The sequence below is a fragment of the Myotis yumanensis genome, unplaced genomic scaffold (assembly GCF_028538775.1).
Source record: "Myotis yumanensis isolate MYYU_CA2020_CCGP unplaced genomic scaffold, mMyoYum1.0.hap1 SCAF_1, whole genome shotgun sequence".
NCBI lineage: Eukaryota > Metazoa > Chordata > Mammalia > Chiroptera > Vespertilionidae > Myotis > Myotis yumanensis.
Window position 1 is genome coordinate 15,667,769 of NW_027223752.1, and position 26,803 is coordinate 15,694,571.

The 26,803-nt window shown below is 40.4% G+C and overlaps 1 protein-coding gene and 1 pseudogene across 3 annotated transcripts in view; one reads left to right on the forward strand and one right to left on the reverse strand.

Annotated features, from left to right (window-relative positions):
- The window catches only part of LOC139010231 (BTB/POZ domain-containing protein 7), a 77,984-nt gene that overhangs the window by 32,010 nt on the left and 19,171 nt on the right, over window positions 1–26,803 (forward strand). For all 3 annotated transcript variants that reach the window (XM_070414426.1, XM_070414432.1, XM_070414440.1), the window contains exons 4-6: window positions 18,095–18,303; window positions 19,762–19,837; window positions 25,982–26,142. In XM_070414426.1, the coding sequence (XP_070270527.1) occupies window positions 18,095–18,303; window positions 19,762–19,837; window positions 25,982–26,142 (446 nt within the window). The remainder of the gene's footprint in view (window positions 1–18,094; window positions 18,304–19,761; window positions 19,838–25,981; window positions 26,143–26,803) is intronic.
- On the reverse strand, window positions 3,945–5,238 carry LOC139008028 (glyceraldehyde-3-phosphate dehydrogenase-like; annotated as a pseudogene).

Below are 26,803 nucleotides of genomic sequence, written 5' to 3' on the forward strand. Positions count from 1 at the left end.
AGAAGTCAGTGGCACCAGTGATGGCATTCACTGTCCAAGCACAGTAAGGCCAGGGCAGCACAGATACTTGCTGGGCTGTTTCTGTGGATGTAGTCCTCACTCTTCAGCCTTCCTTTGCTCTCTTTTGTTTTCTGAGCCTGGTCTCCAGCTTTCCTAGCAACTCTAGACTAACAATATCCTTTCAAATAAATTCGTTTTCTGTTTAAGCCAACTAGAGTTGTTTTCTGCAGTTGCAACTTAGAAGCCTGGTTGACAGCAGTACCTATATTAAAAGGACTCATGTATAAAATCCCAAAATAGATGACTAGATTGGAAGAGCCTCAAATGAAGGATCATGTGTTTAATCGCTGACTTTTCACAATGACCTTAGCATACATTGAGTAAATAGCTCTGAAAATGTGAGACTATACTATGGATTTATAATTTTTTAAGTAAAAATCCATTCTTTAGAAGAATTATAGGTTTTCTCATAAACTTTAACAACCCATGAGCCTGCTATAAGAATTTGTTTTCTTGCCCTAACCGGTTTGGCTCAGTGGATAGAGCATCGGCCTGCGGACTCAAGGGTCCCAGGTTTGATTCCGGTCAAGGGCATGTACCTTGGTTGTGGGCACATCCCCAGTAGGGAGTGTGTAGGAGGCAGCTGATCGATGTTTCTCTTGCATCGATGTTTCTGACTCTCTATACTTCTCTCTTCCTCTCTGTAAAACATCAATAAAATATTTTAAAAAAATTGTTTTCTTGTCATACATACTGTTGACCTCAAAATAAAGTAACCCAGAATTAGCACCACTATGTTCCAGTGCAGGGCATTTTACAGTAGAGTAGTGCACTTTCAACTGCAGATTTTATTTTTTCATCTTAATCGAAAGTATTTTTCAATCTTTAAGAATTTTATAACTTTAATTCCAAAATGGGCTCTAATGCCTTGCCCATATTTTTAGTCACAATGCGTGCGATTACATTCTATTGAATTAAAAATCTAACAGAGAAACAACAAAGTAATGACCTAATTTTTTCCCTAGCAACTTGGTCAGATTCCAAGTGTGTGCCTTGAAACAAATAGCAAAGACTAATTGTCCTCACTCACTAATCCATTCCATCTTCCCATCCTCTCCATTGTCCCCATGTTGACACACTTCCTTCTGTCTTAGTTTGTTGAGCTGACAGTTCATTTTACTTCTGTCTGTAATTGTTTCCTCTTTAGCAAATTATTCTGACTCTATATATACTCCTTAGAGAATAATGGAGCTAAGTTAGAGACGATTAGCAACAGATCAGAGTAATATATGTAAAGTTTCAGTTAGTTAAACATGGAACATAGGTGAAGAATTAATCTGAGGTTCAGGAATGGTAGTTCAAATGACTTTCAAGTTATACATCTTGAATAATGAAATTTAGCACTTAATTTTTTTTACTTAAAATTATGACTAGAGTTGTAAAGTATAATATATAATTGCATGTTTTATTTTAGAACTGAAATTATTTTTCATACTAGAGGCCCGGTGCATGAAATTCATGCACTGGGTGGGGAGGGGCGTCCCTCAGCCCAGCCTGCCCCCTCTCACAGTCTGGGAACCCTCAGAGAGGCGACCGGGCTGATCAGGAGAAGGTGCCACCCGCATCACTCCACTGCTGCTTCCATTGCTGGCCTCCACAGCTGCCAAGGTGTTTTCATCAACACGGACTCCAGTCCCTTCACGAAAAAATGACAACTTTCTTTAGGCATTTTCAAGATGTCTCTTTCATAGGATATGACATTTCTTTCTTTCTTTTTTTTTTTAACCTCACCTGAGGATATTTTTCCATTGCTTTTTAGAGAGCGTGAAAGAGAGAGGGAAAGACAGAGAGAAACATCAATGTGAGAGGCACACTTCGATTGGTTGCCTCCTGCATGAGCCCTGACCTGGTCCCCGCCCAGGGAAGAGCCTGCAACCTAGGTACATGCCCTTGATCAGAATTGAACCTGGACCCTGTGGTCTGCAGGCCGAGGCTCTATCCACTGAGCCAAACCAGCTGGGGCAGGATATGACATTTCTTAGCCCCTCTAGCAGTGGACCTTCGTTTTTCCCTCTAGGAGTGAGGTGGAAAACCCTAGATCACCTTCTTGGATTCTTATTACCCAAGCAAGTGGCATATTACAAGCTTAGCAAATGAGTGGTCAGAAAAGGTGTTTCCTCTGCAGCTCCCAAACAGAGGCAGGACTGCTGGTGCGCCGCGCCCCCCTGTGGGTTTGTGTCTCTGCTTTGGCCCCCAGCAGCCCAGCGCCACAGCTACGGGGCTGCTGAGAGCCGGGCCCCCCTGTGGGTTTGTGTCTCTGCTCTGGCCCCCCTGCATGTTGTTCTCTCCGGGCATGGGCCGCCCTGCGTGTTGTTCTCTCCGGGCATGGGCCGCCCTGCATGTTGTTCTCTCCGGGCATGGGCCGCCCTGCATGTTGTTCTCTCCGGGCATGGGCTGCCCTGTGTGTTGTTCTCTCCAGGCATGGGCCGCCCTGCGTGTTGTTCTCTCCAGGCATGGGCCGCCCTGTCTGTTGTTCTCTCAGGCTCCAGGCCTTCGCCTGGCCCTTCCTCCTGAGCTGGTCCTGACCATTACGGTGTCCCAACCTAATTTGCATATCACCTCTTTTTATATATATAGATAGACTACAAACACTCCACCTCTGACCCTCTGCTCACACTTCTCTTTTGTGTTGGAGTATCTTTATCTTTGGTCACTAAATGCCCAAATTCTACCCTAACCTTTAAAACCAAACTCACAATTTCCCTGGTGTTGGCTTGGGCACTCCAAATTAAAGTATCATCTACTTCTGCAAACTTTTGAAACACTTTATTTTAGGTTTTTACCTCTTGTTTTGGAATTATCTATATACCTGTCTCATTTCCTCTCAACTAATGTATTATATACTTCCTAAAGACCAGACCAAAATTTTGGTTGTGTTCGAATCACCCTAAGCACCTAATAGATGCTTTGCTCTTTAATACCTTTGAAAACCAAGTAATTTTTCTTTTTCTTTTTTTAAAAAAGGGGGGAATGTAATCATGTTTAATCCTAGAAGTTGCAATAAAATGAAAACACTGAACCTAAATCTAAGAGATAAATATGAAGTATTATTTATAAAAGTAAGTTTAGATGTGGCCTAAATGGTGTATAATTCTACCATTAAACTCGATTTTAAATCAATTTAAAATAAAATCATCTCATCAACTCTTTAATGGCCCATTGATATTAAATCGATTATTTAATTAGAAACCTTTTCTCAGCAATAAGCAAAACCTTTTCTCTGTGATACAGAAATTCTAAGGATGACATAATGTAGGGAAATGATGAAATAGAGGAAGAATTGTTCTGTTCTCTTTTGCTTTGTTTTTTCCCTAGCCTAAATTGTGTGTTTATTATAGTCAAGGTCTGAGAAATTGGATTTAATTTGAACATGACAGACATTAATATAATCAGATAAAAGATGAAATACTGTGTAGTACTCAGGTCAGTATGGATATGAATATAAAACTAAACAACATAGTACTCCTTATTTTTCTCTTCTCTCCCCTTCCCCTTCCCCTCCCCCTTCCCCTCCCCCTTCCCCTTCCCCTCCTTCCTTCTTTCTTTTCTTTTCTTTTCTTTTCTTTTTTCTTTTCTCTTCTCTTCTCTTCTCTTCTCTTCTCTTCTCTTCTCTTCTCCTCTCTTCTCTTTCCTTTCTTTCCTTTCTTTCCTTTCTTTCCTTTCTTTCCTTTCTTTCCTTTCTTTCCTTTCTTTCCTTTCATTTATTTTAATACTAGAGACCCGGTGCATGAATTCGTGCACATTGAAAGGAAATTAATTAGAAAAAAAATTTTTTTTTTGGCTGGGTACACTGAACTTTATTGATGGTGCACGACAAAGTAGGGCTCCCTATGCCCCTTCCCTTCTTCAGGGGGTCTGGGATGGAAATGGTGGTCAGGAGATTCTCAGTGTGTCAGGGGATTGATCTGGGGCAAGGACTCCCTAGCAGCTGAGGGCCTCTCTTCCTCTTGCTGGGACTGGTGGTCCAGGGGATTCTTACTCCTTGAGGCCATGTAGACCATAAGGTCCACTACCCTTTTGCTCTAGCCACATTCATTTTCATACCAGGAAACGAGCTTGACAGAGTGGTCATTGAGGGCAGTGCCAGCTCCAGCATCAAAGGTGGAGGAGTGGGTGTCACTGTTAAAGTAACAGGAGACAACCTGGTCCTCAGTATAGCCCAGGATGCCCTTAAGGGGGCCCTCTTATGCCTGCTTCAATACCTTCTTTTTTTTTTAAATATATTTTATTGATTTCAGAGAGGAAGGGAGAGGGAAAGAGAGAAACATCAATGATGAGAAAGAACCATTGATTGGCTGCCTCCTGCACGCCCCCTACTGGGGGTTGAGCCCACAAGCCAGGCATATGCCTTTGGCCGGAATCGAACCTGGGACCTTTCAGTCCACAGGCCGATGCTCTATCCACTGAGCTAAACCAGCTAGGGCAATACCTTCTTGATATCATCATATATGGCAGCTTTCTCCAGGTGGCAGGTCAGATCCACAACTAATACACAGAAGGCCATGCCAGTGAGGTTCCTATTCAGCTCAGGGATGGTATGTCGTTAGTAACACCAGTAGAAGCAGGGATGATATCCTGGGCAGCCCCTCGGCCCTCATGCCAAAGCTTCCCAGAGGGGCCATCCACAGTCTTCTGGGTGGTGGTGATGGCATGGACTGTGGTCATGAGTCCCTCCATGATACCAAAGTTGTCATGGATGACCTTGGCCAGGGGAGCCAAGCAGTTGGTGCAGGAGGCATTGCTGACAATCTTGAGGGAGTTGTCATACTTGTCATGGTTCACACCCATCGCAAACATGGGGGCATCCGCAGAAGGGGCAGAGATGATGACCCTCTTAGCTCCACCCTTCAAGTGAGCCCCAGCCTTCTCCATGGTAGTGAAGATACGGTGGACTCCACAACATACTCAGCACCAGCATCACCCCATTTGATGTTGTCAGGATCTTGCTCCTGGAAGATGGAGATGGACTTTCCATTGATGACAAACTTCCCGTTCTCAGCCTTGACTGTGCCTTTGAACTTGCCATGGGTAGAATCATACTGGAACCTGTAGACCAATGTAATTGAGGTCAATGAATGGGTCATTGATGGTGACAATATCCACTTTGCCAGAGTTAAAAGCAGCCCTGGTGATCAGGTGCCCAATGCGGCCAAATCTGTTCACTTCAACCTTCACCATTGTGTCTCAGGGTTGTGGCTGCTGGCACTGCGCAGGAGGAGAGGCTCTCCGACGGACAGGAGGAGCAGAGAGCGCCAGAAGAAATATTTTAATATCGCTATTTGCCCTTTCTCTATAATAGAAGTGTCAACCAAATTCACGATTGACAATGACAAATGGAAACTGTCGGCTTAGGCCCATGGACATCCCCCGAGGGCTCCCAGACTGTGAGAGGGCACAGACCAGACTGAGGGACACCCCCCTCCTTTAGTATATCTATAATAATCTATAATAATAAAAGCGTAATATTCTTTTTTTTTTAAATGTATTTTATTGATTTTTTACAGAGAGGAAGGGAGAGGGCTAGAGAGCTAGAAACATCGATGAGAGAGAAACATCGATCAGCCGCCTCCTGCACACCCCCCACTGGGGATCTGTCTGCAACTGAGGCACATGCCCTTGACCAGAATCGAACCCGGGACCCCCCAGTCTGCAGGCCGACGCTCTATCCACTGAGCCAAACCGGTCAGGGCAAAAGTGTAATATTCTAATTAGACTGGATGTCCTTCCGGATGACCTTCTGGATGAAGCCAGGGCTGTGAGGGAAGCCCAGGTCCCGGTTGCCTGCTGACAGCCGGAGGAAAACCTGGGTCCCGGGTACCAGAGGGAAGCCGGTACCAGCAGCTGGGGAAAGGAAGTCCTACTCTTGCATGAATTTTGTGCATCAGGCCTCTAGTAGAAGATAAAGTTGTTTAATTAGACCTGCTTTCTGATTTAGCTAAACTTTCTCCAACCCAGTGAAGCACCCCAACTTCTCTTTCAGGTAATTGTCAGCGACACAGTAAATATCAACACAAAGCAGATTATTATTGTAGATCATGCAGGGAGAACAAAGGGTACAATATTTAACTGCAGCAGTGTTTGACTATATTCTGCGCACTGAGAAAACCTGAAGTCATTTTCAAGGTCCACCATTTCTTTCTTTCTCTTTAGTCAGGTCAAGTTTCTAAGCTTTCTAAATCTCCGTTTTCTAGCTAATGAAAAGAAAATAGGATTCCATCGAGTCTCCTATCTACCTACTCTAGGACTTCTGTGAGGATCAAATGAGATAAATAAGGCATGGGAAAACGCTTCACAGACATTTGGTTAAAGTGTGAAATGTGTGCACCTGGCTATCAAGCAAGTCATATTCCTGGGCTGAAGAAACTGCAAGGAGGCTAGTCATTGGTAGGGAGAGGAAGCTGGGCATTGCTACGTGACATCATTACCCGGCGCCCACAGTGACTGTTTCCTGGCTGGGCTGGCTGGACTGTGGGCTGCATTTTGCGCCATGGCGTCTCAGCAGCATCAGCTGCGATTTGGTGGTGGTGCGTGTGTCCCACTTGGGGGAAGCCAAGCATTGCTTTATGGGCTCCAGGTCGGCAGTGCTGTTTCTCTGTAAATGGCCAGTGCATATTATAGCAGCTCCTGCATTGAGTGTCTGCCCCCCGGTGGTCAGTGCGTGTGAGAGCAATTGGTCAGATTGTCAGACACTTAGCATATTAGCTTTTTATATATATAGCTATTTTTATTTATTTCAGAGAGGAATGGAGAGGGAGAGATGGAAACATCAATGATTAGAGAGAATCATTGTTTGGCTGCCTCCTGCACAACCCCTCACCCCACTGAGGATCGAGTCCACAACCTGACTATGTGCCCCTGACCTGAATCAAACCCGGGCCCCTTCAGTCCTCAGGCCGATGCTCTATCCACTGAGCCAAACCAGCTAGGGCAGTACTATTTATTTAAAGAATTCATTGAGCCCTGGCCAGTGTGGGTCAGTTGGTTAGAGCGTCATCCCATGTTTATCTCATACATCGATGTTTCTCTCCCTCCCTCCTGCCTCCTTTCTTTCTTCCCCTCTCTATCCTTCCCCTTGTCTGAAATTAGTAAAAACATATCCTGGGGTGAGGAGAGAGAGAGAGGGAGAGAGAGAGAGAGAGAGAGAGAGAGAGAGAGAGAGAGAGAGAGAGAGAGAGAAAATATTGAAGTCTTGTCTCCATGAAGATAGCATATAACATCTCCAGTGGTGCTGTCCAGTGCAACATATTCTGAAATAGAGAAAGGCTTATAAACTCACTAGTGGCCAGGTGCACGAAATTCATGCATGGGAGGGGGTGTCCCTAAGTTTGGCCTGCACCCTCTCCAATCTGGGACCCCTTGGGGAATGGCCAGCAATTGGACATCCCTCTCACAGTCTGGGACCACTGGCTCTTAACTGCTCGCCTGCCTGCCTGATTGCCCCTAACCACTCCCCTACCGGCCTGATTGACACCTAACTGCTCCCCTGCCGGCCCGATCACCCCCAACTGCCCTCCCCTGCCGGTCCGATTGGCCACAACTGCCCTCTCCTGCCGAGACCCATGTCTTCCATGTGAGGTGGCGGAGACACCGTGACCGGTCTCCTCTGCACTGCGAGGAGCCTTGGGACCCCCAGGCCTCACCGTGTGGAGTAACCGCCAGGCTCCGTCTCCACTGTGCGTGTGGCCATCTTGTGACAGCCATCTTGTAACGACGTTGTGCATGAGGGCCACCTAGGCTTTTATTAGTATAGATGGTATCACACTTCATCTTGAATTATTGAGGTGTCTGTTTTTTGCTACACTTTACATGCACCACCGTTTATACTAGTATATGACTTTCACAATAAAACCGAATAGTTAGTTGTATGGATTGATCAAAACTTTTGATGTCAATAGGCCTAAAATAAGACACACAGTTCTTTTAAGATCTTAAAAATTAATTATTTATTTATTTAATTACTTATTTTTGTTATATCAGCTTTTTTATTTTCCGATTTCTAGTTTTGTTCATTTTCTTTTTTTTTTTTTTTCATTTTAAAATTTATTGGGGTGACATTAGCCTATATGAACATATAGGTTACATGTATGAATTACTAATTTACAAAATCTGTATATAGGACCATGTGCCCACCACCCATAGTCAGATCTTCTCATGTCACCTCATATTAGGACGCCTTTCTCCCCCGACCCCCTCCCTCTGGTAATCACCACACTACTGTTTGTGTACATAAGTTTCAGTTTTATAGTCTACATATGAGTTAAATCATATAGTTCTTAGCTTTCTCTGTTTGACTTATTTCACTTTGCATAATGTTCTCAATGTCCATCCATGTTGTTGTAAATAACGCTATTTCATTGTTCCTTATGGCCGTGTAGTACTCTGTATTCTTCTTCAACCGTAAATAGAGTTGTACCAGTCTACATTCCCATTGGCAGTGAATGAGGGTTCCCTTTTTTCCACAACCTCTCTAACACTTGCTGTTGCTTGTCTTGTTGATAATGGCCACTCTAACTGGTGTAAGGTGGCATCTCGTAGTTTTAATTTGCATTTCCCTGATTGCCAGTGAGGTTGAACATCTTTTCATATATCTATTGGCTGTTGTATGTCTTCTTGGGAGAGGTGTATTTTCAGGTCCTCTGCCCACTTTTTGATTAGATTATTTGTTTGGTGTTGAGTTTTATGAGCTCTATATATTTTGGAAATTAAACCTTTGTTGAAGCTACTGTTTGCAAATATCATCTCCCATCTGGTTGGCTGCCTGTTTGTTTTGTTGTCCGTTTCTTTTGCTGTGCAGAAACTCTTCAGTTTGATATAATCCCATTCATTTATTTTTGCCTTTACCTCCCTTGCCTTTGGGGTCAAGTCCATAAAATGTTCTCTATTACCCAGGTCCATAAGTTTGGTACCAATATTTTTTTCTATGTGACTTATAGTTTCAGGTCTTATGTCTAAGTCTTTGATCCATTTTGAATTAATTTTTGTACATGGGGACAAACTGCAGTCCAGTTTCATTCGTTTGCATGTGGCTTTCCAGTTTTCCCAGCACCATTTATTGAAGAGACTATCTTTACTCCAATGTGCATTTCTGGCTCCTTGTCGAAAATTAGCTGTCCATATATGTGTGGTTTTATATCTGGGCTCTATTTTGTTCCATTGATCTGTGAGTCTGTGTCTCTGCCAATACCATGCTGTTTTGAATATCGTAACTCTGTAGTATATTTTGAAGTCAGGTAGCGTGATACCACCAGCCTTGTTCTTTTTTTACAGGATTGCGTTGGCTATTCTGGGTCTTTTGTGGTTCCATACAAATCTGATGATTTCTCGTTCTATTTCTTTAAAAAATAACATTGGGATTGCGTTAAATCTGTATATTGCTTTGGGTAAAATGGCAGTGGCGGGAGTTCTCCCACCTCCGCGGCAGCGCTAAGGACCCCTCGAGCAGACATCCCCCAAGGGGTCTCAGACTGCGAGAGGGTGCAGGCTGGGTTGAGGGAACCACCCCTCCCCCCACTCCAGTGCACAAATGTCATGTACCGGGCTTCACCGGGCCTCTAGTCTTTTTATAAATATTTCCAAAAGAGTAAATCTTCAGTTTGGAGTGTATTTCTAGAACTGCTAAAACAGTGAATATAAGCTGTTCAGAAAATTCCTTGCCTCCAGCTATTTTTTTCATACATTTTGGTGAAAAGGAATCAGTTTCTATTATAAATTAACATGGACTAATCTTGCTAACTATATCTCCACGAAGTGGATGGCTTTGATATACAAACGATTTTGAGCTCTGTTTCGGTGCTTTCCACTAAAACATTTTTATATACTTCATATTAGCATTGACATGTCTATAAAACTTCATATAAATGCTTTACATATAAGTTGAAGGTGAAATATCCACGCATCTGAAAATAGTGCCAAAAAATGAAAAATGTAATTTGTACACTGAAATGTCTATTTCTAACCATATTCTTCTTCAACCGTAAATAGAGTTATGACCATTTCAAAGTGGATTGGTTTTAAGTTTACATTTCCACTTATTTATACATTCATTGGTGGTTTCTTGTATGTGACCTGACTGGGTCCAAACCACAACCTTGGCATATGGAGATGCTCTAGTCAACTGAGCTACCCTGCCAGGACCTAGTGGAGTTTTTTAAATACATAACTCTTTTAACCAGATGAAATCTATAAATTACATATCTAAAATTACTAATTCTTTTAAAATTTTTCTTTCTATATTACTCAGTAGAGTTTTTTGAGCACCTGTGTTTTACCAGGCACTAGGTTAAGCACTTCACTCACATTATTCACAGTGGTAGTATTATCTTCATTTTACCGATTAATGAAGCTTGAAAATAGTGTCACCTGGGATTACATCCAGAAAGTGTTAGGGCCAAGATTTGAATCTGTTTTCTGACTCCCCCCCATTTGGCAGGAGGGAGAATATGATCTCTGAGAATAAATCATCTATGAGATGCATTGTTTTGAAGGGAGTACATGATCATATTTAAGAGATAACCAGTAGATATTAAAAAGTTTTCTGAAACCGTAACATGTCTACCCACAAAAGCTTTGCATTTTTCTTTTATTACAGTAGAATTAAATATACTAACTTACTGTTTTTTCACTAGTGGGAAAATGGTGTAAGGGTAGTAGACAGGCAGAGGTGTAAATAGGTATTTTTTGTTTTTAGATAAAGAACTGTGAACCTCTGAGTTTTTCACATGCTGAGTACTAGGATTGTTTTTATTTAACAAATGATCTGTGAGAGAAAAGTGCACAATACATTTAGGTTGTCACTGACTCTTTCCTTTATGATCTTTGACTTGCTCTGCTATCTTGAGCCTGCTCCTTCCTACTATCTTCCATCCCTTGCAAATCCCAGTGCTTACTTTTGAGTTGGAATACACCAGTACAATGGGTACCTCATTAAGGAAACAATTATAGAATTAGCTGCTGTTTATTTACTATTTACCATAAATTAAAACAGTGTACTAATGTTATGTGTATATATATTTTTAACTCCCAAAATAATCTGATGAAGTACTTTTTGAGGATTAGAAAACACTTTTCAAATGAGGAAACAGGCAAGAGTTTTACACATCATACAGCTAAAGGGAATTGGGATTGGGCCTCTGGTCAGTCTGACTCTAGAGGTGTATTTTGCATCTGTCTTCCAGCGAGGTGCCTGCACATAAGAACTTGTGTTCACTTTCAGGGAGTTTAGGCATCCTGTAGATCACAGTTAGATCCCTGAGTATTACTATAGTAGGAGTTATACTATAGTGGATGCTTATTTACATTGCCTGTGCCAGAGAACTGACATCCCCACGAATGCTTTTCCTTTTCATTATGCTGCTCTCACTTACCTCCCAGAACACGTAAGCATAAATATTTAAAATGCTGTGTTAGGCCCTGACTGGTTTGGCTCAGTGGATAGAGTGTTGGCCTGCGGACTGAAGGGTCCCAGGTTCGATTCCAGTCAAGGGCATGTACCTTGGTTGCAGACACATCCCCAGTAGGGGATGTGCAGGAGGCAGCTGATCGATGTTTCTCTCTCATCAATGTTTCTAACTCTCTATTACTCTCTTTTCCTCTCTGTAAAAAATCAATAAAAACAATAAAAATATATTAAAAAAATAAAATGCTGTGTTAGGGAACATTAATTTATAAAGTAAACATTAAAGAAATATGAATCTGTATTCAATTAAGAATCATAAGGGTTCTTAAACTTAGTCTTTTTGTTAGTTTGTTTCCTTTCATGGCTTAAGAGAAAACTTCAGTCTTCATCAATGGTTGTCTGTGTACGTTGGCCTTTATTTACTAAAAGTTATTCCCTAGGAATTTCCAGCTTCTTTCCCATCTTTGTTTGCTTTTCCCTTTCCCACATTTTGGCAAGAACTGTAAGAATAAAGAGTACCAGCAATCAGTGTACATTTTCACACACAAGCAGCATGAATCTTGCTGATTGCCACTTTCCCATCAGAAGGGAATAATGTTCTCAAAGTAGAGAAACTTCTCATTTTCTTTCCAATATTTGCTGGATTTTGTGGTCAGTGATTGATTTTATATTGAGCCCTGAGAGAAGAAACACAGCAACTTCCATAGTCTGATTTGTTTTTGTTTTTGTTTTTTTTATTTGACTTTCTGAACAGGTAGTAAAAAGGTACAAAAAAGTATTCAGCGAAGAGTCTCCTGTCCTCCCAACTTTTTGTCCCCCAGCCACTCAGATTCTCTTCACAGAAGTAACCAGTGTTATCAGTTTCTTTTATATTCATCCATTGGGAGAATGTGTCAGATCATAACGTTTAAAATATATTGAAAGATATTTGGAATAGATCTGTAATATTAGTAGTGCCTTCTGGCATTTAGCTATTGCAAGGAAATCTTTTAAGACTATTAAAAGGGGAAGAAACTTAAAATACACACGTCCATGTAGATAACTATGTTACACTTTGATTCTACCTCTATATTATACCTCTCTACCCAACAGACTTAACCAAATTGTGAACATTAGCCAAAAGGGTATGAGAAATAAAACCCAGGAAAACTCAGCCTACTTTTTTTTTGTAATGAGAATAGATTTAATAGAAATTTTTTCCAGCTTTATTGAGATATAATTAATATAATAATATAATAATATATAAGTTTACAGTGTACAATGTAATGATTTGATACATGTATGGGTTGTAAAATGTTTACCATAATAGGGTTAGTTAACACATCCTTTAACTCACATAATTAACATTTGGTTGTTATGGTGAGAACATTAAAGCTGAATCTCAAATATACAATTCAGTATTGTTAACTGTAGTCACCATGCTATACATTAGATCCCTGAATTTTATTCAACTTGTAACTGAATGTTTGTACTCTTTGAACAATGTTTGCCATTTCCCTTACTCCTCAGCTCCAGTGACTCATCATTCTGCTCTGTTTCTATGAGTTTGATGTTTTTAGATACCACATATAAATGAGATCATGCAGTATTTGTCTTTCTCTATCTGACTTATTTCACTTAAAATAATGCAGTTAGGATCTATCCATGTCACAAATGGCAGAGTTTTCTTTTTATGGCTGAATAATACTCCATTTTACATATACATGGTGGGACAAAAATAAACTCTTTGTTTTGCATACTCACAACTGTAAATCTTCTTTTGCCTCACCCTGTGTAACGCATTTTCTTTATCCATGCATCTGTTGATGGACACTTGAGTTGTTTCCATATTTTGGCTTCTGTGATTAATGCTGCGATGAAAATGGGAACACAGGTATCTCTTTGAGATCGTGATTTCATCATCTTTGGGTATATGTACCTGGAAGAGGGATTGCTAGATCATATGGTAGTTCTATTTATAATCTGAATAGCCTCCATACTGTTTTTTTGTAGTGACTGTATCAATTTACATTTCCACTAACAGTGCACCAGGGTTCCCTTTTCTCCATATCCTCGCCAGTACTATCTCTTGGCTCTTTGATAATAGCCTAACAGGTGAGATTATATCTCACTGTAGTTTTGATTTACATTTACCTGATGATTAGTAATATGAGCACCTTTATATGTACTAGTTGGCCATTTTTATGTCTTTAGAAAAATGTCTGTTCAAATCCCCTGTCCATGTTTTAATCAGATTGTTTGCTATTGAGATGTATCAATTTCTTATATATTTTGGATATTAACCCCTTATTAGATAATGGTATGCAAATATTTCTCCCATTCTGTAAGTTGCCTTTCATTTTGCTGATTGTTCTTTTTCTGTACAGAGGCATTTTTAGTTTGATATCCCACTGGTTAATTTTTTGCTTTTAGTGCCACATCCAAAAAGTCATTGCCAAAACTAACATCAAGAAGCCTTTTTCTGAAGTTTTCTTCTAAGAATTTTATAGTTTCAGGTCTTGCATTTAAGTTCTTAATCCATTTTCAATTAATTTTTATTGTTATAGTGGTTCAATTTCATTGGAGGGGATGGATTTAAAATAAGAATAGGGTGGTCAGTAATTGATGGTCGCTTGCATATGGGCTTCAGGAGAAGGACTCAATAATAGTACTCAGGCCGAAACCGGTTTGGCTCAGTGGATGGAGCGTTGGCCTGCGGACTGAAGGGTCCCGGGTTCGGTTCCGGTCAAGGGCATGTACCTGGGTTGCGGGCACATCTCCAGTAGGAGATGTGCAGGAGGCAGCTGATCGATGTTTCTCTCTCATCGATGTTTCTAACTCTCTCTCTCTCTCCCTTCCTCTCTGTAAAAAATCAATAAAATATATTTTTTAAAAAATTTAAAAAAAAAATAGTACTCTGGTTTCTGGCTTTGGTGACTGGGGAGATGAGGTATCCTTCTTAATATTGATTGATTTTATTGATTTGAGAAAAATACCCATATGTTGTTCCACTTATTTATGCTTTTATTGGTTGCTGCTTGTATGTGCCCTGACCAGGGATCAAATCTGTAATCTTGGCATACCCGGACGATGCTCTAACCAATGGAATACCCAGCCAAGGCTAGATATCCTTTTTTAAAAAATAGGGATTAAAAACGGGGTACTAGATTTCTCAGATAAAATTAATGATTTTTGAATTTGAGATGTGTACAGAATTTCCATGTGGAACTCTTCAGTAGGAAGTAGAAGGAGTGAGTCTGGGAATTAGGAGAGAGCTCTGGGCTGGAACTGTAGACTTGAAAGTCATAAGGATTTAGTGAGAGTTAAGAGCACGGAGGCAGATAACATCACCCAGGAAAGTGTGCAGTTAAAGGAGCTGTGCATTCACAGCACTTGGCAGTAGGTACTCTAGAATGTTGGAACGAATGAAGGGTACAAGGGTACAGTCTCATTTCAACCTCATAACAACCCAAAGTTAGGAGTTTAATACAAATGAGAACATTTCAGGCTCAGCGAGATTAAGTGACTTTGGTTCTAAGTGGTCAAAGTGGGATTTCTAGTCCAATCTGTATGGTTTCAGAGCTCCCCCCCCCCTTTTTTTTTACTGTGTCTTCTTTGTCAACCTCCAGTTTAAATAATACGTTATCATTAGTTTTCTTTATTTACCTCTGCCAGTATCCTGGCTTAGTAGGATTGTGATACATCCTTTTAAATAACTGGTGTGTGTGTGTGTGTGTGTGTGTGTGTGTGTGTGTGTGTGTGTGTGTTTGTTTGTTTCTAATTTCCTCTGCTTCATTCCCGAACACATTTATCAGATTGACTTATACTCAGTTCTAGTCCAATGCCTACCTTAAAACAACAGACTTGACAGAAGTCCTCCACTGGCTACTGGGAGAGGTCTGTCCTCCTCAGCATGGTATTCAGGCTCACCATAAAACCACAAGAACTATTCAGAACTTTTCCGTATTTCCCAGTTCTCATCACATATTCATGTCTTTGGGTGGTGTTTACATGCAGATTTTATTGTGGTGGTCTCGATGTTCTTTATAAGGATTTCATTTTAATGTTTAAATTAAATTTTAATCTTTAGATTTAATTACTCTTATGTTTACTGTTACATTTTTCTAAAAATGACTTTATCGTTGTGGCAACAGCAGCCTAAATGTCATCTGACCTTAGTTCCATATCTAGTATAGGGGTTTTTTGTCTTCTATTTCTAATGTGATGAGTTAGCTTTTGCTCCTACATTTTTCAAGAAGGATCCTTTTTATGAGGGGAGGAGAGAACAATTCTAATTGTTAGAAACTTGAAATTAGAAATATTTCTTAATATTTCTTAATATTGAGTCAAAATCCTTCTTTTAACATCTATTTGATTCCCAGGACCTGCCATAGGAACAACAGAGAAGTCAGTCCTTTCTCCTTTGCCTCACGAAGATCCATCCACTTAACTGCCAACGCGTCCAAAACAGAAACCATCCCCACATGCCACGATATTTTGAATTTAGTGTCTATAGACGTTTATGGCATACAAAGGGTTAAAGATAGCTTAGTCTCTCTTTAGAGACATAAGTGAAATAATATTGTTTGCCTGGGCCTTTTCTCCTATGACAAGTCTTAAACTTTCTCCTCTGAGGATTCTGGAGTTTTGTTAGTGCTCCATCTTAAAACACAGGGCCCAGAGCAGAACATAACACCCCGCAGGGAAGCAGTGCAATGTTATTCCTTTGATTAGGACTTTATGCATTTTTTTTTAAACAATAGTTTATTGATTTTTAGAGAGGAAGGAAGAGGGAGAAAGAGAGAAAAACATCAGTGTGAGAGCAGAGCATCGGTTGGCTGTCTCCTGCACACAGGGGATCAAGTCCGCAACCAGGACATGTGCTCTTGACCAGGAATCAAACCCGCAACCTCCTGGTGCACGGGATGACGCCCAACCAGCTGAACCACAGCAGCCTGGGCTATGCTTATATCTTAAAAGTCTAATATTGCTTCAGCTTTATAGCAACCATGTTACATTTTACATTCATCCACTTAAAATACCCAGATATTATTTTTACATAGGTGGTAGTTAAGCTAACTCTCCCTTGTCATCTGTGCAGTTGATTTTCTTTGATCTAATTATAGAACTTACTATTTTTCCTAGTTATATTTCATCTTCATTTTGACCCATCATTTTATCCAATTATAGTCATGTTATCCAGTGAGTTGTTAACTGTGTTTCCCAGTTTTAGGGCATCTGGAGATTTTGAAGCATACTTTCCATGTCTTCTGTTCAAGTTCTTGATAAACATCACAGAAACGGAGACTTGCCAGTGCATCCCCCAAGTTAATCAGTGCTACTGACAAATGGTTCTGTTAACCATTGTTCTGTCATCCATCTACATCTCTTCATTATATCGTCAAAGATCTCATTTGTACATTCAACAGATTTTTATTTAGCATGTACCGTGTGCAAGAAGGTGTTAGAGATAGAGTGAAGACAGCAGTCCCTGTTTTGTGGAGCTAACAATCTAGAAATAGCAGGAAGTATTTTGTTAAATGTTTTGCAGAAGATGGATTGCACAATTCTCTATGATATTCTCCTTATCTGGTACCATATCAGAAAAGGGAATAATGAAGCATTACTTTTTGCAGAGTTTATATTGGCTACTAATGATCTGTCACCTGAAAATGGGATTCATTACCTTTCTCTTCACCTTTCATGGTCTCACAGTAATTCTGAGCTTTGGAAGAATTTGGAGTTCACTGATGTACTTTCTTTTGGCTCTATCTTTTATAGTCCTCACACTCCCCTACCCCCCACATTATCAGGGTCCTTTTTTATTTTTTAGTAAACTTAGTTATGAAGAATTTCTGACCACCTTTAGCCATTTTCTCTTCTACAATCTTTGTCACTCAGATTTTATTTATATTTTATCTTTATATTTTGGAATGATCTTTCCTAAGGAAAATAACTGATTAGCCTCGGATTTTCTCTTTCTTTCTTTCTTTCTTTCTTTCTTCCTTTTTTCCTTTCTTCCTGTCTTTCTTTCTGTCTTTGTTTCTTGCTCTTAAGTCACTCTCTCCAGGATCCTGATCCTTTTCTCCTTTTCACTTAAACTACTTATTCCTTTATAATTCACCAGAATTAATCCCAGATGAGCATCAAACTGCAAAATTTTATTTGTATTCTGAGGGATTAAACTGTCAAAGTGCAAGTTTTTTTTATTAGGGTAATACAAAGAGCAGATGTCCTCATAGTTCAAAGAAGATAGCCCACCTTCTTTGCAAGTGCAGGTTCTTGTGGTCAGTCAGTTGTCATCCATATCCTTCCTCTGGCAAATTCCTATAGCTCTATCATTTCTACCTAATTTTCTTTCCCCTTTGGTTCAATATCCTGGGGATTTTCACATAGATGTTTATTTTCTTAAACAATTGTGAGGATTCCCTGCCTTTTTCTATGGATCTGACTCTTTAACAGCAGATTTCCTATAGAAGTCATAGTCTATTGTTACTTATTATTACCCCATCCCACCAAGTCTTGGTGATTTCCATGAGATTTTATTTATCTCCTTGTTCTTTTTTACTATGGCTACTTTTAGGTATAGTGTCAAACACACTAATGTTCATTGAGTAATATTTATGATTAATCTCAAGAAGTATTTGCCTTCTTTTTTAGGCTGTGAGGATATCATTGCTGAGAGCATCTCATTAGATACCTTAATTGCCATCCTCAAGTGGAGCTCTCATCCATATGGCTCCAAATGGGTGCACCGACAAGCTTTACATTTCCTCTGTGAGGAATTTTCCCAGGTCATGACTTCGGATGTTTTTTATGAGCTCAGCAAAGACCATCTACTTACTGCTATCCAGTCTGACTACCTACAGGTAACCATTTAAACACCTCTCAGATTCATTGTCATTCATATGTACACCAAGAAACCCATCTGTACTCTGTTATTCTTCCATCTAGGGAGATCATCCTACCTAGGAATGCCCTCTTCACATTTGTACAACAAAGCCTTGTGGCTCTCTGGCCCTTTGTGCACTCTAACAACATTGTGAGCCCTCCTGGGTCCTGACTAACCACACCAAAGGGTTTGAGGCAGTAGGCAGGGTCAGAAGCACATCCCAACAGTGATTTTCTTGGCTTCCATGAGTAGTGAATTCACTATACATATACAGTTTCTTATTTTTGGTGGAGTGTGAGATACTTAGACTGTAGACAGTAGTTTAAGCAGCATAAAGTAGTAGTAATAATTTTTGATCTACTCAAATACTCAGAAAAACTCTGTATATGTGTACTACCAAAGTATAATAATGTTTTCAACTACTTATTTTTAATCCAAAACAATTTTTAGCAAATTCTGTGTTCTTGACTTATATATCTATCTATAATTTTGTAATTAAAACTAACAGTGGATTTAAAATATTGCAAAAATATTTTTAGGTATGTTCAAGCTTAATTTTCTTTTGCATCAGTTGTATGAATATTATGCAGAAAATTGTACAACAGTTTTAAATGTTATAAAGGCAAAAACCCATTAAGCCGTTTAATTTTTATAGTTTTACTAAAGAAATTATAAAATGCTTTCATCTCAGTCAGAAGTGCAGTGAAAAGTTAAATAATTCATTTAGTATCTGTGCTTTGATTGCAGCACAAAAGTTGTCCTGTTGGATTTCATTTACTAAGATTTGTGTTTATTAACCTTGTTTTACTGTCTTGTCCAGACTGCATGCATCATGGAAGTTAGGATTTGTCAATTCTCAGGTTATTGTCTTTAGAAGCTTCATGTTTCTTCTTAGAAAAACCTTGGAGAGCAGCCTAGATTTGCTTTAAGATTTAAGATAAAATATGAAGAAATGAGGGGTACCTTGGCATTTCACAAATTGTGCTTAAAGGGTCTTAAAATCAGTAGACTATCTTTTGGGGATAGTAGCCACTCTGTATCCTTAATCTTTAATTTTTATTTATTTATCTCCAACTTGTTCCAAAAAGAATTTAAGGCAGCTGTATAAAGACCATATAGTAAGATAAAATAAATTTGTAATAGGTGAAGAAAACGATAAAGAAAAAAATAAAGATGGAAATAAGAATAAAAAATTTAGTTGGAGCAAAGAGTGAGATTACTGGGCAAAACCCATGTAACACAATCTCTGTATTTGCTAGTGATGGACAAAAAGTTTAACTGGAGCATTTCAGACAGCCAGTGTAAAGAGTGAAATGTGGTAGGAAAGTTGCATGTTGTATTTACTTTATGACCTAGGTCCTAGGAGAAATCATTAATGAAATTAACCATTTACCTAATTTCACCAAAATAAGAATAAACCATTTTTTTATTATAGGCAAGTGAACAAGATATCCTTAAATATCTGGTTAAATGGGGTGAGCACCAGCTGATGAAAAGAATAGCAGACAGAGGTAAGCTCAGAAAATTAGCTTGCACTGTTTTTCCCAAAAGCTTACTGACATGATGCTACATGTCAGTCTTGACAATAATCACTGTTGCCTGGTGAAAATAAAAATTTTCACAATTGGCAAAATCCTTTAGTGGAGAGGAGGGTATACTTTGTTAGAGATAAATATACCACAAACTTATATTTTGCGGCTTTAAAAGGATACTTTTTTTAAAATTGATTTTTAGAGGAAGAAAGAGAGAAACAATGGTTTGTTGTTCTACTCATCCATGCATTCATTGATTGATTCTTGTATGTGCCTTGACTGGGTATTGAACCCACAACCTTAGCATATCTGAACGATGCTCTAACCCAGGGATCCTCAAACTTTTTAAACAGGGGGCCAGTTCACTGTCCCTCAGACCGTTGGAGGGCCGGACTATAGTTTAAAAAAAACTATGAACAAATTCCTATGCACACTGCACATATCTTATTTTGAAGTAAAAAAACAAAACGGGAACAAATACAATATTTGTATTTGCATGTGGCCCACGGGCCATAGTTTGAGGACCCCTGCTCTAACCAACCGGGCTACCTGGCCAGGGCAGAATACTTTTAATGTTATCTTTCTATGTTCTTAATATTAAATGTTGACTGATTTACAGTAGTAGTAGAAGTGAAATAATTAAAGTATTATTGTTGGTGAAAATGTTCTGTAATTAGAGAGTGGAGATGGGTGCACAAAGTAAATTTATTAAAAAACCAGTATTCTTCTAGAATGGTGAGGTTTATGTTATGTGAATTTTACCTCAATAAAAAATATATATGACTACCCCAAAAAAGCATATTTGCTGTTTATTTTTAAATTTGTGGAAGGAAGGGAGAAAGAATAATTTTGAGTGGCCTCCAATTGGGAATACTTTAGAAAAGATGGAAATATCATAATAGGAGGTGAGCTTTCAACTTTGGAAGCTGATTCTTTTATTTATATCCAGGATTAGTCTACCCCCCTGTACTCCTTTCTTCATAGAATATTGTATTTCTATGTAATGAACCCAAAACAAAAAACTTTAATTAGAAAAATTAAATACAAACTTTCCTTCCCTGTCATTTTTCAACAGCTTTATTTAGGTACTAGAGGCCCAGTGCACAAAATTCATGCACTTGGGGGGGTGTTCCTCAACTCGGCATGTGCCTTACCTCAGTCCGGGAGCCCTCAGGGGACACGGAGGTGGGAGAGGCTCCCACCACCGCCACTGAGCTCGCCAGCCATGAGCCCAGCTTCTGGCTGAGTGGCACTCCCAATGTGGGAGCACACTGACCACCAGAGGGCAGCTCCTGCATTGAGCGTCTGCCCCTGGTGGTCAGTATGCATCATAGCAACGGGTTGTTCGCCATCAGGCCGAAACCAGCTCTTCAACATCTGGATTGCAAGAGGGAGCAGGCCAGGCCAAGGGACCCCACTGATGCATAATCGGGGCCGGGGAGGGATGCAGGAGGTTGGCCAGCCAAGAAGGGACTGCGGGAGGGCTTCAGGGTGTGTCCAACCCGTCATGCTCAGTCCCAATTGGCAGGACCCCAGGAGGAAGCTAAACTACTGGTCAGAGCATCTGCACCCTGGTGGTCAGTGCACGTCATAGCGAGAGGTTGAGCAGCCTTATATCATTAGCATATTACGCTTTGATTGGTTGAACGGCCAACTGACACTTAGCATATTAGGCTTTTATTATATAGGATAACTTACATACCACAAAGTTCAACTCTTTAAAGTGTTCATGGTCGGTGTTTTTTAGTAATAAGTTTATAGAGTTGTTTTGCCACATTTTTGTTTTTTTATTTTTATTTACTTATTTTTTTAAAAAAAATATATTTTATTGATTTTTTACAGAGAGGAAGGGAGAGAGATAGAGAGTTAGAAACATCGATGAGAGAGAAACATCGATCAGCTGCCTCCTGCACATCTCCTACTGGGGATGTGCCCGCAACCCAGGTACATGCCCTTGACCGGAATCGAACCTGGGACCTTTCAGTCCGCAGGCTGATGCTCTATCCACTGAGCCAAACCGGTTTCGGCAGCCACATTTTTAAATATATAAAAATATCAAGCTAGCCTGTCTTCAAACCTTCTTATATATCTCTTTAATACACTACTATTCAAGTAGTAGGGAACAAAAGCAGTCTTCTCATTTGATTTCATTTATTTCTCTGTGGCCTGTAAAAGCCTTTAGCAATTCTAAGATTTGAAATTTTTAATAAAATAACCATTACTATTAGTTTGGGACATTTTTGTAATGCCAGTATACAGTCTATCCCCCTTGCCTGCAGATTATGTATTTGCAAATTCACCTACTTGCTAAAATGTATTTGCATTCCCCAAATCAGTACTCTTAACACTTTCATAGGCATTTGCAGACATGTGCAGAGTGACAAAAAATTTGAGTCTCCTGATGCATATGTTCTCACCTTAATTTGAAACAAGATGATGCTTTGCCTTCTTGTTTCTGCTCTCATAATTGTAAACATGTCCTTTCACAGTGTATTTAGTGCCATGTTTTTTGCATTCTTAACGAGGTTTGGGGGTAATCTCACTGTTTAAAATGGCCTCCAAGTGTAATGCTTAGTGCTGTCTAATGTTCCTAAGCATACGAAGGCTGTGATGTGCCTCACAGAGATAATGTATGTTAGATAAGCTGTGTTCAGGTATGAGTTATCTATTGGCCATGAGTTCAGTGTTAATGAATCAACATATATGTTACTAAGGTTTCTTTAAACAGAAACACACACAAGACAAAGTTATATCTTGATCAGTTGGCAAAAATGTGACCAGAGGCTCCCTGCAACCTACCCCTGTGTTTCCCTTAGGAGCAGTGATTCAGTGTTCACAGCGGCTTTATAGAACACTAGAGGCACGTTGCATGAAATTCGTGCACAGATGGGGTCCCTAGGTCTGGCTGGCGATCAGGGCCGGGCCATTTGGGGCCGAAGGCACCTGCAGGATTGGAAGAGGAGGCAACTGTCTCCAGGCCGGGTGCGGAAGGAACGGATGCCAACGCCACCACCGCGCAGTTCCCTGCCTCCCACCCTCTTCCTTTCTGCAGCGGGCCGTTTGGGGTCTGCTGGCTTCGGGGAGGGACAGGGCACGGGAGATTGGCCACAGGCCCCAAGGAGGGAGCTGGCCCTCAGCCCCCCTGGGAAAGGGGCTGTGTTCGCTGCCACCCACACCAGTTTCCTGCCCCAGCCCAGGGCCCAAAGGCCCCGGTGGGGTAGGGAGAGGAGGTGACAGTCGCCGGGCTGGAGGCTGAAGGAACGGACTCCTAATGCCAACACTGTCACTGCACAGTTCCCCGCTCCTCCCCCCTCCCCCCCCGGGTTCCCTCGCTACCGTGCTGCCACCACGGCAGGCAGGTGGGCAGCAGGCAGATCAGGACTTGCCGGCTGGGGGGAGGACAGGGTGCAGGTGGTTGGCTGCCAGCCTGAGGAGGAAGCCGGCCCTTGGCCCTCTCTTGGAAAGGGGCTGCACCCACCACCACCCACTCCTATCCCAACCCAGGGCCTGGCCCTGATTGGGCAATTTGGGCCTGCCGGCCGCGGGGAAGGGACTGGGGGAGGTTGGCTGTGGGAGCACACTGACCACCAGGGGGCAGCTCCTGCGTTGAGTGTCTGCCCCTGGTGGTCAGTGCGCGTTATAAGGACTGGTCATTCTGGTTGCTTAGGCATACACACACACACACACACACACACACACACACACCCCACCCACCCACCCCCCGATGCATGAAATTTGTGCACTCGGCGGGGAGGTCCCTCAGCCCGGCCTGTGCCCTCTGGCTTAGGCCCAATCCCTCTTGTAGTCAGGGACCCCTTGCTCCTTACTGCCCGCCTGCAGCAGAGGCAAGAGAGGCTCCCGCCACTGCTGCTACGCTCTCCAGCCATGAGCCGGGCTCCTGCATTGAGCATCTAGCCCAGCTGTGGGCAAACTACGGCCCGCGGGCCGGATCCGGCCCGTTTGAAATGAATAAAACTAAAAAAAAAAAAAAAAGACCGTACCCTTTTATGTAATGATGTTTACTTTGAATTTATATTAGTTCACACAAACACTCCATCCATGCTTTTGTTCCGGCCCTCCGGTCCAGTTTAAGAACCCATTGTGGCCCTCGAGTCAAAAAGTTTGCCCACCCCTGGTCTAGCCCCTGGTATTCAATGCGTGTCACAGCAACCAGTCATTCCACTGTTCAGTCAATTTGCATATTAGGGTTTTATTATATAGGACTCGAGGCCCGATGCACGAAATTCGTACAAGAGTATGCCCTCCTTCCCCTGGCTGCCAGCACCGGCTTCCCTCTGGCACCGGGACCTGGGCTTCCCTCTGGCCACCAGCAGTCGTCCAGAAGGACATCTGGCCTAATTAGCATATTACGCTTTTATTGTTATAGTTTGCCAAGTAACAAGAATTGGGTGTATGTCATGTTACATAATCATTATAGCCATAGGTTTTTTGTTTTGTGTTTTTTTTTCATTGACATAAGATTGGTAATGCCATATTTATTTGTGGCAGATAATGACCATCCTTGATAAAATTCCCTTCAAGTAGTAGCTTTCAGCCCTGGTCAGGTTGGTTGGAGTGTCGTCCCATACACTGGAAGGTTGCGGTGAGTTCAGTTGAGGCACTTACTGATCAGTGTTTCTCTCTCCCATCCCCTCTCTCTCTCTCTCTCTCTCTCTCTCTCAAATCAATTAAAAACATATCCTTGAGCGAGGGTTGAAAAAAAAAATAGTTTTCTGATTGGGTTAGAATGTCAGGCTCTTTTACAGGAATGAGAAGGAAGCTAAGCAAACCGGGTTACACTTTATTTTAGTCACCCTCATAGATTAGGGTTTTGACCTTAGCTGTTACATATTTGGGAGTTTAAAGTAAGATTCCATTTGAAAACACTACTAAAGAAAACAATTTTTTTTTTTTTAAAAAAGCAATGCCTTGTATAAGTATGAAGGCAGATCATAGCAAAGCAAGGACAAAAACCTTTTTCACACACTTGTGGCAATTTTATTTCACACAACTGCAGTAAACGCTTAACTTCTCAAAAACAATCTCTTTTCCTACCTATCAATCACATGATTTAAAGGAAATACCAGTTAGCCTACAGAATTTGCAAAATACCTGGCATTTATATTGGTAAATAATAAAGATCTCCTTTTAAAAAAAATACACCCCCTAGATTAAAGACATGATTAAAGATTCCCAACATTTATGTAAATTTTTCTCACCTCAGTATTGTAAGCATGTAAATCTTACATGTATGTAAGCATGGTAAATCTTTCCCTTTTACTAATACCCAATAAAGAAAACCTTTATTCTCTGCTCTGGACAATGGAAATATACATGTTAGAGATTAAAGGGTTCACTTATATGCAGGAACATTCCCATTTTATGGAAATTTGAGAGACTAGCAAAGAATTTTAGAGTGTACCTTATTTTGCTGCCAGGAGATTAATATCTTGTTAAGTTGCTTTTAAACAAATGGTAGCTTAATGAGTATACCATTAACCTACAGTGACCAGAAATAGCACTTGCTCTACAGTGTCCTTATTGTACTAAAATCTGGTCACAAAAGTGAGAAAGCTTAAGAAAAAGCCCTCAGTCAAACTATATTTTAATAGATTATTATCTTTTCCTTTGAGTTAGTGTACAGAAAAAAATCCTCTATTTTGTAGTGCAGGAAAATCATAAAAGAATGTTATACTGTTGATACCTTGCTTTTTCTCTGTCAGAACATTTTTATTAACTAAACTTCATAAAATATAAACATAATTTGTCTTGCCAGTGTGACTCAGCAGTTAAGCGTCAACCCAGGAACCAAGAGGTCACTGGTTTGATTCCTGGACAGGGCATATGCCCAGATTGTGGGCTCAATCCCCAGTGGAGGCCAATCGATGATGTTCCTCTCTCAGATCAGTGATGTTTCTCTATCATCAATGTTTCCATCTCTCTATCCCTCTCCCTTCCTCTCTCTCTAAAAATCAATAAAAACATTAAAAAAAAAACATAAGTTATAACCCTTTTTAAAACAGGTGTACTAAAGTATAAAGAATGGTACTGAAAATATACTAGAGAAGAAAGCCTTCTGAAAATTTGGATTTGCTTGGAGACTTTTCATTTTCTGTCTCACAGAACCAAACTTACTGAGTGGCACTGCTCATAGTGTGAACAAAAGAGGTGTGAAAAGACGAGACCTGGACATTGAAGAGCTTCGAGAGATCCTTTCTTCTCTCTTACCTTTTGTTCGCGTTGAGCACATCTTACCTATAAACAGTGAAGTCCTAAGTGATGCAGTAAGTGTCTGTCTTCATTTATCCCTTTCATGAAAAGAAAATGCACTAAAATGTATAGGCTTATCTTTGTTTATCATTGTAAATAAGTATACTAACAGAGTATTGTGAAACTGAATTCATTGGAGTCAGAGACAGATGTCTGTTTTGTACTATATTATATCCCCCGATCCCTCATACCTGGCACACAGCACAAATAAATGTTTGGTGAATGAGAATTGAATGTGTATATCATTGTTACTTTTGCAAGAGGATAGTTTCTTAGGGTTTAATTCAGCATTTGTCAGTGTAGATCAAGTATATTCTTATTAAAAAAGGAAAGGTTAGAAATTACCTTTGGGGAGACTCTTCAAGAACAGAAACAAATCAGAAAACAGGAGGAAAGTAGAATGAATGGTTCAGTGGTAAAAGGCTGAATGAATCTTATAATGGTATTTCAGTTAAAAATTAATGGAGCTGATTTTGTTAATTTTATTTTTTAAGTGAGTTTTTAAACTAATAGAATTGTTCAGATTAATGGGTGGGAGGAGAAATATTACAAATATTAGTTCCTCATACATTGGTTTATAACTTTAAGGTAATGCTGTAAACACAATAGTTTTTTAAAGGTCCCTAAAAAGAACATAATTAAGGATGGGTAACTCTTCCAGAATGTAAAGTACAT